This window comes from Strongylocentrotus purpuratus, unplaced genomic scaffold, assembly GCF_000002235.5.
Source record: "Strongylocentrotus purpuratus isolate Spur 01 unplaced genomic scaffold, Spur_5.0 spur5_scaffold_15, whole genome shotgun sequence".
Taxonomy (NCBI): Eukaryota; Metazoa; Echinodermata; class Echinoidea; order Camarodonta; family Strongylocentrotidae; genus Strongylocentrotus; species Strongylocentrotus purpuratus.
The window spans coordinates 16,872,191-16,884,438 of NW_022145600.1; the positions used below are offsets into that span (position 1 = coordinate 16,872,191).

Sequence of the window (12,248 nt, forward strand, 5' to 3'; positions counted from 1 at the left end):
TCAGCTGAAGTTTTTAAGTAACGTTTGAAAACGCAGAAGCATAATTAAGTATTCATTCAATTTGGTAAAACTCATACACACATGTACTAAATTTTAAACCATGAGTGACAAGTTGTGTACATGTACTGTGCATGCACATCACACAGTGGAGACTACTGTAAGCTACAGTAATATCTACCAGTACAAGTCTATACAATCAATTATGATTGAATTACAAACATATGGTAAGTCTAGGGATGAAGGACATGAAATGAAATGTGAGTCGAACCTCTTGGTTTATTTTAGGCACCATCGGCAAGTATAATTCAGAGACTATGCCAGGAAGTAATATTAAGTCATAAGAATGATTATGAAGTTATGAACACTTTCCAGTGTAAGATAATTTCGGACCTGTAAAATATTCTCATTAAATATCAATACTATGTTCATTTGTACACTATGAACACACTCATTTCAATATCATTATTTTATGTAACTTTTAGTTTTTTAACCCTGGCACCCATTTTATTTTTTCTTCTCAAAAGGAAGTACATGAACTACATGTACTATCAAGGGGGTAATATAACTACCGGTAGATTAATTTGATTATTTTGCACTTTTGCTATGTTGGTGTGTTGGCTCAGTCAGTAGAGCGTCCGCCTCACAACCAGGAGGTCGTGGGTTCAAACCTGGCCGTGTGATACCAAAAGACGTTAAAAGACAGGAGTTGCTGCTACCTTGTTTGGCGTTTAACAATAAGGGATAGAGCAACGTCGATCTGGTGCTGCTCAGTGTCTGCCGGGCTCACGATCAATTAGGCAAAAAGAATTTCCATTTTCGGTTTAACTTAATAAAATTTGGAGTGGGCTTTAAAAGATTATTATTATTATTATGTTTATGGAAGAAAATAAATCCCTACAATATCAATATGATACAAATCCAATAAAAACACAGAAATAGCTCAACTCGGTAATGATACAGTATGTATTTCTAAAGAAATATGTTTATGATACTTTTTAAATGTACCAGATATTAATACATTTAAGTGCAAACCACAACATACATTTTGTACAGTATGCCCTGTATTTGAAGAAAATACATTTTTTGTAATGAAAGAAGATTCTACCTGTAACACCAATAATACTTTGTATTTTGTAGAGCATATATATTATGATACAGGAGTATTAATATGGTGTTAACAAGAGCTTTTGAAGTTATTCTGGCTTTAGCTCCTGCAACCATTATCAGCACTAAGTCCATTTTTAGGATCAATCGTAGCAGTTACCCACAACTATACTCGGTCAAGAATGTAGAAAAAATAGAATAAATTCTTGCCAAATAGGACGTTTGATAAGTGGCAGGGACTTGAACCCTGCACTGTATGATTCATAGTCTGGTGACTTACCCACTGAACCACAATACTTTTAACATTGTTTTAATTTTGTTGTTTTGTTTGTGTGTTTCTTCAGGTTGGATCATTCCAGCTGTTTGTGAGTGGTTTCAAGGATGCAGACTTTTGGTTGCGGAGATTTGAAGGAGAGGACCTTCCAGAGTCGACATCCAAAGAATTCCAACTTCAATTTGAGAGGCTTGTGGTCTTAGATTACATCATTAGAAACACAGGTAAACTAATCTTCCCCTCGGCTCCCTCTAATTTTGCCCCTCCCCATCCCCATCAGGAGAAAAACAATTTGTTATAAGAACTTATTGCCTGCAGAAATCTGAAGGGGAGAACCTTCAGTGTCGACATCCTAAAAACAATTCCATATTCAGTTTGAGATACGTGTGGTCTTAAATTATATATCATTGGATATACTCTACTCTATGTAGCCCAGCTCAGCTCACACACAGTCACAGTTCCGACAGTGCTCGGCAGCAGTGCAGTGGCGCAATGCGCTGTCCGTGTGTGGACTCGAGCCTCAAGGCAGCCAGCTTGCAACTGAACTGTAAGTTACGATGGATTTCTTGTGAAAACTTTACTTTGAAGAATGATTATCAAAATTCAGTAAACATGGACGGAATAATCACAAAGTTAGCCCTGCTTTCATACCTCTAATTCACGTTAACTATATACAAATTACAAATCACGGCAATCATAGAATGAAAGTCGCAAACCGACTGTGTGTGTGACATGAGCGTAAAATCATCGCATACACGTACAGGCATAGGCCGTCTGGCGTACAAAGCATACCCTATAGCAAGATCCATAACACGGGTAAGCACAGCCCGTCAGAGCGTAGATTTACTACATCTCATCACCGGGGTGAGTCATCGGTTAATGTGTATTTCTCTGACACGCTACAAAGCATATCCTATAGTAAGAGGTCTAACTCGGGGTACGCCGCACCCTTTTACGATGAGATTTGCTACACCCGTTGACGCGAGTGGATTCTCGTATATTGTGTGTCTCTTCGTCTCTCTTTGATAATTAGACAGAGGGCGGGAGCACGCCTTGTCAACTCGCTCTCGCGGGTTCGTCACCTCCTTGCAATCCACGACGCCCGCCGTGCTTTCGTCCGCCCGTCCTCCCCGAAACCCCGAAACCGCGTTTAACGGCATGGACGTCGATCGCGGGGTCGAGGTGGCACGCGGGTTACGGGAGACAGGCCTCGTGGAATTTTGCCACCGTTCCCGCGCCACGGCGGAGGCGAGCGGGGTCGGGGAAAGAGGTTTTTGAGGAACCGTTTTGGACCCCCCGCGGCGATTAGTGGTATTAGTATATAAGATATGAAATAAATGGAAAGAGGTAGGGATAAAGGTACCAAGAAAAGAAGACAAAATTATATCCTCTGTGAATCCCTTCCCATATTGGATGGCCATGTTTAGTAATACTTCATCCACTTAGTGAGATTGGTGCCTCCTTTAATGTCGGTTCTCCCTGTAATGTGGAACCCACGCTACATTACACTGCTTCTATAAACCTACACCAGTCTCATGAGGTGAGGTAAATAGGTTGGAAGTAATTCATTGAATGCTTGAGTGCCTTTTCATGGTAGCATGTCTAAAGTCAGGTAATAATATGATTGCAGGGCCCTTGGGGAGAACAATTTTTAATACTGATGAGGCTACTCTACATATACAAGATTTCTTCTTCTTCTTCTTCTCCTTCTTCTTCTTCTTATTATTATTACTATTATTACTATTATTACTATTGTTGTTATTATTTTTTATTATCCTTACAAAGATATGAAAGTAGGTGCCAAAAATATTATAAATCAGGACTTTATTTCTGTTTAATAGGGTTTTAGTTACACCTTTTTGGCATTCAACGGATAAATTCAAAAGCTTTATGTTGCCAAACAAATCCTCAACTTTCCTTTCATCCATCTTTCTCCCCATACAGATAGGGGTAACGACAACTGGCTGATCAAATATGAGAAGACGACGATGGTAGAGAACCAGCAACAGAACCTTGATGAATCAGGCGAGGACTGGGGTATGGTCACCTCGCCGGTCACTCATGTAGCGGCCATCGATAATGGACTAGCCTTCCCTTTCAAGCACCCAGATGAGTGGAGGACATGTGAGTATGACCTCAGCATGTTTCTTTGTTTGTTATTTGTTTGTGTTTATGCCCGTATTAATATCAACAAGTAATAGTTAAACATACATGTAGATAATGTATAGCTAGGAGACATACAGTTTGTAACTTCCACTGTTAGCTGGATTACAGGCGCACGCCACAACGCCTAGTTGTTTACTGGCATTGGTCACTTCTGCCTTGTCTATGTAAGGTGATGTATAAACAACAGTTGTCGTTATCATTATTAATCCAAACTTTCTTTGTTTTCATGTTTGCAGATCCATACCATTGGGCGTGGCTACCTCAGGCTAAGCAAAAGTTTTCAAAGGAGACCATTGACCATGTACTCCCTAAAATTAGTGATATGAACTTCATGGAAGAACTCTGTACAGAGCTCTACAGCCTCTTTGGTGTAAGTATGATATATATTTGATAAATATCATAATGTGACTTATTGGCTAAAGATTAACTGGAAAGAATTCAGTTTTCGATATATATATTGTCTGAAAGTGGAGATTCAAGGCATTTTGATAGTCTGTACTCTGTAGCACTTGTAGTTTACCACTATAGAACAATTTCAATTTCATACAATTGGTTTTGCTTTCTGACCGTTTTTTGCATTCTTCTCAGATGAGTGTAAGACAAAAATCTTACCGGTAATTTACACTTAAGATGTATTCTTGGATAAGAAATCAGTAACACATTCTCCATGAAATCACCACCCCACATGTGTACATGAATTTGTGAACTGTATTGGCAATTTTTAGCCACTGGGTCACATATTGTCTGATTATTTTGCATTCTATCAGGTAAAAATGTAATATTTTGCAAGCCCTTAGACACGTGCTAGTGAAAGGAACACAAAACAGATACAAACATTCATTCTATGAAAACACAGGGCCTACAGCCCTGTCACTATGTTCAACTGTGGAAATAACTTTGGAGTACACTATATAAAAACTTTGCAAGTATTTGCAATTGTGCATTTGATGTTTAATTTATGCATATAATGCATCCATCTCTCTATAAGCTTGGCCTTATGCATATTTGTGTATCTTTAACTCAATTTACAGTACAAATGCAAATAGACATGACCTTATTTATCTTTAGACTGGATATGTTTTTAACAAATTGATCATCACTGTTTGCAATGTAATTCTACAATATTAGACCAGCAGTGTGTGGTGCTGAAACTTTCACAGAAAAGTGGCATTATTAGGAGGGGAAAGATCGTTTCTACTCTCCTATACTATCAAGATAACAAAAGAGGTCTTGATATTTATCATTAGGTTACAAAACCCCAACTCTCATTTGCACATAGTGACCTGTGTTAAAGATAAAGACCAGTTATGGTCATGCGATTGCGATTGCATTGTACATTTGCTACTGTGTATTATCTATTTGTGTATATTATTTTCTATTGTATATTGTTCATGTGCTTATGTAATGCCAACAACTGAATTTCCAAATGGACCAATCAAATTAATCTGAATCTGAATCTGAATCTGAATGAATGAATCTTTTGTTCATTCATGGTTTATACATAAAGGGCATTCACAATATCGTGCATAACACAAGTGCACAGCAGCATATGTTATCAATGATATAATCATGTTTCTCAACTTTCTTTTCGTTACTTGTAGTTTATGCTGATTTCTTTTTTCTTTCTCAGGAGGATAAAGGCTTTGATAAACATATGTATGAGAAACAGATGGCTGTCATGCGTGGCCAGGTGAGAATTAAATGCTTAATTTCATTGGAATTAAAATATTATTTTAAGAAATATTTAATAAACGTTTTTTCCTTCTATCCTTCTTTCTTTCAATTTTTTTTTGTGTAAAATCAGTTTGCCCTGGGGTATTTTACTTGAGCATGGGACAAACAATTGTAAAAATAATTACACAAGATAATTTACAAAATTGCACCAGTCCACCTTTCATTCTTAGGAAAAACACAAAAGACTTTGGCGTTGGTCTAGCGCGCTCTGCGCATGTCTGGCATCCTTTTGGCGTGTACATTCATGCGTCAAGCTCCGCGCATACTTTTGAGCATGCTCAAAATATCCTGACGCACACAGCGAATGACGGCGAACCCATAGCGTTGGTCCAGCGCGCTCGACGAACGAGTAACGAAGGATGACGCACACCTAACGCATGACAACGCACTGGAAAAAATTGCAAATTTCCAATGCGCGGCCCGTGCGTCCCCCCCGTGCGTTGTCTATGTGTGACCGGGCCTTTAAATTGTTTTGTGATTAAAATGATGATTACAAATTAATAAGTTTGAGCTTGAAAAGTCAATTTTGCTAAAATGTACTTTCAAAGAAAATAGAATACATAATTCTATCATCTGGCTCTGGCAGTGGCAGTGTATGACTCGCAGATTTGTCTTATAAATATGTCTATTTGCTTCATTGAGTGCATACTTTGGGTTCTTATAGTTAAAGTTTGCTTGAACTTGGAAAGTTTACTCTTTATGATTCATTAATGTCATAAGAATCAGAATAATCTAGAGTCAATAAGGCATTATCTTGTTTTGAGCAGTGAGTTGATGTGACCTTTGACCTCGAATCGTTCTTGATTTTCTAGTGTAAATATTGCTCTTATCAGTTATCAAGGAAAAGCTCAATGTTACGTGACGTCATTTTCGATAATAAAAAGCAACCACATTACTGGTACAGGTCTTATCAAGTAACTGAATGTAGGTTTCCAGAATATGCAAATATCAGACAGCTGTGTTATAAATTCTAGTGTATATGAGATTGTCCTGTAGTTTTGTTTTACCGATCACATTTAATCGTAGACCTATGTGATGTCCAAGTGCAGCTTTGATAATGTTAGGAAATATACATACAAGAGGATATGTGCATTCATTTATGATAGGTCGTACCAAGAAGGTAACTTCTTGGTCGTACAGATGTAGTTTTGAGCTAAGAATGACACTGATTATGATTTAGATCGTTTGAAATATCAGAAAAGAAAAAGGACGACTGATAGGTGTATGGTTTTGTGTGTGAAAAACTGTTGCAAAATGTTTCAAAATGACCTTTTTTTTATATAAATGGATGCACTTTTCTTGAAATATCTATAAGTATATGATTCTGAAATAGATAAGCCTTTGCAGGATGTAACAAAAACTTTGTTTGTTTGTGGTATTACATGTAGTTTATTAAATTATCATACTTGTTTATTTGTTGGAAGATGAATATATACACATTTAAATTTTGTCCCTTTTATTGTTCAATACCCAAACAAAATTTTAACCATATACATGTACATGTACCGGTACATATTTTGCTGATTTGAACTATAGATTTGAACTATAGTTTGTACTCGTGTGATGGGAGTGCATATTGGAGATAAAGTAGAATATAATAATGGTGGCTTCTTATATAGGGCACATGTTTGTCACGTTTTGACGCTCCTGGAGCTGCCTCGATTATTACCCTGGCTTAAGCAAGGCTGCCATTATGGCGCTCTAGCATTTCAAAGAATTAATTCCTGCCAGGAACCCATTTACTTCACCTGGGTTGACTGTGGCAAATGTAGATCAATGACTTTTTAAAGGACATTAGTCAACATTGTACAACAATTAATGACCAATATATAAAATAACATTTCCCCGTCCCCCATCCCCTCTACCCCTACTACAGGTACTGAACCTGGGCCAGGCAATGAGGGACAACAAGGCACCCGTACAGCTGGTCCAGATGCCCCTTATCACGGTGGAGAAGAACAAGCAGGATGGAAGCACCGGTCCCGGCCGCATCCGTCACCATAGCGACTCCTTCACGCAGAGCTTCCACCAAAAGATGCCCTTCTTTAGCTGCTGTTGATGACGGCTAGTGGCTAAGATGACCGGGGAACGCGATCGCAAAGATTTTCGAAAAATCAACTTCAGTGCAATTTCAAATAGCTTGTTCATCCCTGTTAAATACACCGGTTTACTAACATATTCAAATTGTATGCATCTTTATAAATAAAGGTTGTTCTAGAAAACCTGAATGCTTGACCGAGGCTTGCCTAACATAGCAACAAGTAATGTATTCAGACTGGACTCCCAAGTATTGTAGTTCATTCATTAATAACGGGTTAATGGTTTATACGTCACTAGGTCCCCAGGAAAGAAACATCTATAAATTTGAATATGTTAGGGAACATTTCAAATACATATCAAGCAATCCTACATGATTTCTACATCAATAATACAATGTAGAGGGGGGGGGGGGGGTGAATTTATCCATGAGTTCATTTTTCGAAAGTTGAGTGATTGTGTTTTAGGTAGAATGTAGCTAGAGACTACCGGTATACATGTATTGAAAAATAAACTATTTGAATGAAGCATTCCATTTTAAGGTTATATGTCGTTATCTTGTCATGTACTGTACTTTCGCATACACTTGATTTTCCTGAATTCTGTGAGTCACATCACCAAACCTACCCCATAACGTCTCCAAGTAAGACTGATGCTTGGCCATTGGAGTTACATAGTTTCTGCTCAATGTGGGACCTGGGTCATAAAACTTGTTATCAATAACAAGTTACAACGACTGCTATAGCCTACTCAAATCATGGCATCTGATTGGCTGAGAGCAAATTTGTCATAGAAATTTGGCATTTGTTATTGATGTTAGTCCCGTTTGTGTGACCAGAGTATTAGAGGTACTACAAAGTTTTGGTGTGGGGTCATGAATTTGGTTCAAATGAACATATTCTTGGAAGCATATGGGATCATACAATATTTAGTGATCGTTTCCGAGGTTGAAATCAAGTCTAAAGTTATGAAATTGTGAATAAAAAACTCTTTATGTTGTATAGCTCCCGCTCAAGGTCAAGATATTAATTAAGCCATAAAACAAAGTTTCTTGACTACAATCGACCGATTGGCTATTCCCGTTTGAAAATTATATATCACAATTACATATTCTGAGATTTTCATGGTCGCAGCTACCATTGTATGGCTATAAGCGCTATTTAAATTTTATCAAAATTTACCGGGAGCACCCATAAATTTGATATTCAATTTTTCTTAAAAGCAGAAGTGTTTTAGCGGCTAAATTTTCTAGCGCTTATAATACATCCACAGGGGCATCCAAATAAATCAAAATTGTAAAGAATCACTATCCACTATTTCAAAATTTCTCCAAACTTTGTATTACCTTTAACTGACATGACACTGCATTTTTGCAAATTTGTGAAATTTCTTTGCTGTGAAAGTGGCTGTTGCTTACAATTCATGAAGGTTTTGTGTCGTGAAAGTTTGTGGTTTTAAAATACGCCCTCTTTGTTGAATGAAAGTCCAGCATGTATGTATACATTGTAGATGTACAATTAAGAGGGTTAACAAAATAACATAAAATAATTTTTCTTTGTGCTGAATTGATTAAGAATAGAATCTCTAAACATTAGCAGTATAAACATCTTTATCTTTGGGTAAACATGCCAAAGTGTAAGTGAGCTAGGCTGTCAAATTGAGGCATGAATATTTAATCATTTTAGTAGTAATGATGCTATTGCCATTTTCTTGACAATCATCTTCATCAATCACCGATATACTTTGCTTCATAAAAGCAAAAGCTGCTTTTAAACTTTTGCATCTTTTGCCTTGTGTCTGTAAAAAGGAGACAAAAAACTGAGCGTTTTGCAAGTGGAAATTGTGGCCTTGGTGGAGTGTTTTTGTACTTTGCGAAACAGGACTAAATGTACGAGGATCAAATGTCTTTGTTGTTTGACTTTTATTGTGATACTGCATAGGGTAATGAAAGGAGGAAAAATAAATGTGTGAAACATTGATTGACAAAATGTACTTGTACGAAATTTCTGCTTTGGATGTAACAAGTACATGTGCATCAAACATGTGTGTGGTGGACAATATGTCATTCAGTGTATTTGTATTTATCAAATTTTATCCGTAAGTTGATAATGAAGAGATTTCAACCATAGTTGAGTGATACAGGACATACAGATAAAAACTAAACTTATTCATACCCCTTAAAAATGTTATGCCTTTTGTGTTTTTTGTAACTCAAGAATGAAAGATGGACTGGCTGAATTAGGGCTTTTGTTGAATACTTTTGGATATAAGCATTAATATATCATATTACCAAGAAACGTAAAAAGAGAAAATTCTATTTTTCACATACTTAAAAGATTACAAAGCATGGTAAGGGTATGAATAACTTAGTTGTTATTTAACTGTATGTGCAAGTCCATAATTAGTTGTATTATCGGTACATGTATTGAAGGTCAAAGTCAGAAAAATACTAAATATTAAAAAATTCATATAGGTGGTGGTGCATATCAGTGATTAATTTTGGATAATTTTCTCAAGTATTTTTGCAGACTATTTGTCTTTGTCCAGGTTTATTTTTTTTTCTTCCTGAAGTTGCATAGCAGCCTACTTTTGAGGAATTGTTTATCCTTCAGCCTCATGTTATGAAACCTAGATTCCTCTTTTTCTCTGAAAGCGCTCATGTAATTGTATTCCTAATTTTGCAGTGAGCTGTTGGTAATTTTTCCTGCAAAAAATTGACAGGTATGAAGTTCCCTCACTTACAAGGCTATCTATTATTTTAGTATTTTGTCAGAACCACTACTTGGCCATTGACTCACCACAATATTACAATTTCTTGATTTAAGCACAAAGTAAAATGGACAATAGATTGTCACTGTTGCTTTAAACAAAAGTCTTAGGGAGTATACTAATTTCAAAGTGGGATTTCTGATATTTATTTGGTGGAAAACATTGCACAAGAAGCATTAATGGAAAATGAGGGTTTTTTTCAATTTAACCTTCTACCTACCAGTAAATATATCAACTTTCAGATGTATGTATTATTATTATCCAAATTTTCTTTTGTTTTTCAGACTTTTCTAAAATAAAAGTCATCATTACTCTATTATTTATCATTGTGCTCATCTGTCACTTCTGTTGGAAAAATGGGTATTTTTGTTTTTTAACAGAAGAATTGAACATCGACCATTAAAATTTGTTTTATAAAGCCATGAAACTACCTTTAATTTTTGTTTGTTACCAACTTATGTTAGATGCTTGTGAAGAAATTGTTTTTACATGTATTAGACTTGTGATAATTGCTTCGAAAGCTAATCAATGAATTTAGATATCATTTTGATCAAAGCCTTGAATTTGATAAAATAACAGTTTAGTTTGCAACATCTTGTATTATCATCTTGGCAAAAAGACAATTCTGTAGACAATTTTTTTTGCTATATTTTAGTTTTGGGATGATATGGTTTCACTTGTGTTATTCACCTGCCTGTCATGAGGTAGTAGTATACATTATTGCATTAATTTCAACTTTTAAAGAAGCTTAAAATCAACAAATATTTCGAGAAATCAGTGAATGAGCACTCCATATATTCTCCTACCATTTCTCTGTGTGTGTTTTAAGCTGTTTTTGTTTGTCAGCCAGAATTATGCTCCTCAAATAGAGCAAAAAAAAGTATAATTGAGTATACTTCATGTATTATTTAGCCCTATTGAGTTTTGTTAGAAAGTGAGAAGGGTAAATGTATATTTGTGCCCATGACGGTAATTGAGTTTTCTCTTCATTTTGTAATGTTATATATGAAGTGCAATATGAACGTATGTATTTCTTTCTTTCCTAATAGCAACCTGTAGGGATATGAAGCCTCAACTATGATTTTTTTTTCTTCATCAGACTCAGATATTCTTTCTCCATCTAGTTAAAAAGCCAGGAATGCAATTTATAATTTATAAGCTATATGTTATAAAAAATATATATTTTGATTCAGATTTCATATTAGCATATGAGTTGATTTTCTTTTATAGCGTTAACAAGTGTCATTAGCTCAGTTGAATTAAATAGATATACACAAATTTGCATTTTGGTTGAGGTGGTGTTGAATGAAATAAACCTAGAATTTTACTGCAAATGCCTTTTAAGAACAAAGTATATAGGCAGTTTACATATATATCTACCGTTCAGATTCTATTGTTTCATAGCTAATTTTTCCCTTGTCAGATATTTTGTTTTATAGTTAATATTTCTCTCAATTTGTAACTTTTGTTTTTATTTGATGATTGTTGGTCATAGAAAGTGAGAAAAGAGACCATATTTGCATTTCTATCATTTTTGGTATTTTTTTAGATATTATAATTGCAAAATTTAGGTACAATTGTTATATTACTAAATCAACATTGCTTCCTTATGTTGTGTTTCAGCATGACATTGATTTAATAGCAATACATTTGTATGCGTTCTTATTTATTGTTACTATTTCCTGTGTATCAGGATGTTTCATCGAATGGATTATGCATTAATATACATGTACATGTTTCATGAAAGGCAAGATAGTTTGAAAATGCTATCATTTGAACGTCAAAAACAAAATTGGTCTTGATATTCTTTGTTTACTATATCTATTGCTAAATACACAGACAAAAATTACATTGCTAATCTATCCATCAATGACATATTTGAATGATAGCCTTGTAGCTTAACATCCTGTCTTAGAATCGATATCACTACTGTACTTTATCACTATCTTCAAAATCAATATTTTGGAGATATGTTCATTTAATGTTTCCTTTTTCTTTTTTATCTATCCATCAAAAATATATTTGAATGATAGCCTCATAGCCTAATATTAGGTATAGCACACCAAAAATAAGTACAACAAACACATGTTATTTGATGATTGCAAATGATCAAGCTTTATGAAAGCTTCAAAAAACAAAAAACAGAATTGAAATTGGTCAATGC

At 35.4% G+C, this 12,248-nt stretch overlaps 1 protein-coding gene across 1 annotated transcript in view; it reads left to right on the forward strand.

Moving 5' to 3' along the window:
• Window positions 1-7,842, forward strand: part of LOC576348 (phosphatidylinositol 4-kinase type 2-beta) — a 15,843-nt gene extending 8,001 nt beyond the window's left edge. Inside the window, exons 4-8 of the mRNA XM_796614.5 lie at window positions 1,449-1,602; window positions 3,323-3,502; window positions 3,781-3,914; window positions 5,175-5,234; window positions 7,155-7,842. Coding sequence (XP_801707.2) covers window positions 1,449-1,602; window positions 3,323-3,502; window positions 3,781-3,914; window positions 5,175-5,234; window positions 7,155-7,337 — 711 coding nt within the window. The 3' untranslated portion in view covers window positions 7,338-7,842. The remainder of the gene's footprint in view (window positions 1-1,448; window positions 1,603-3,322; window positions 3,503-3,780; window positions 3,915-5,174; window positions 5,235-7,154) is intronic.
• Window positions 7,843-12,248: the final 4,406 nt, after the last annotated feature.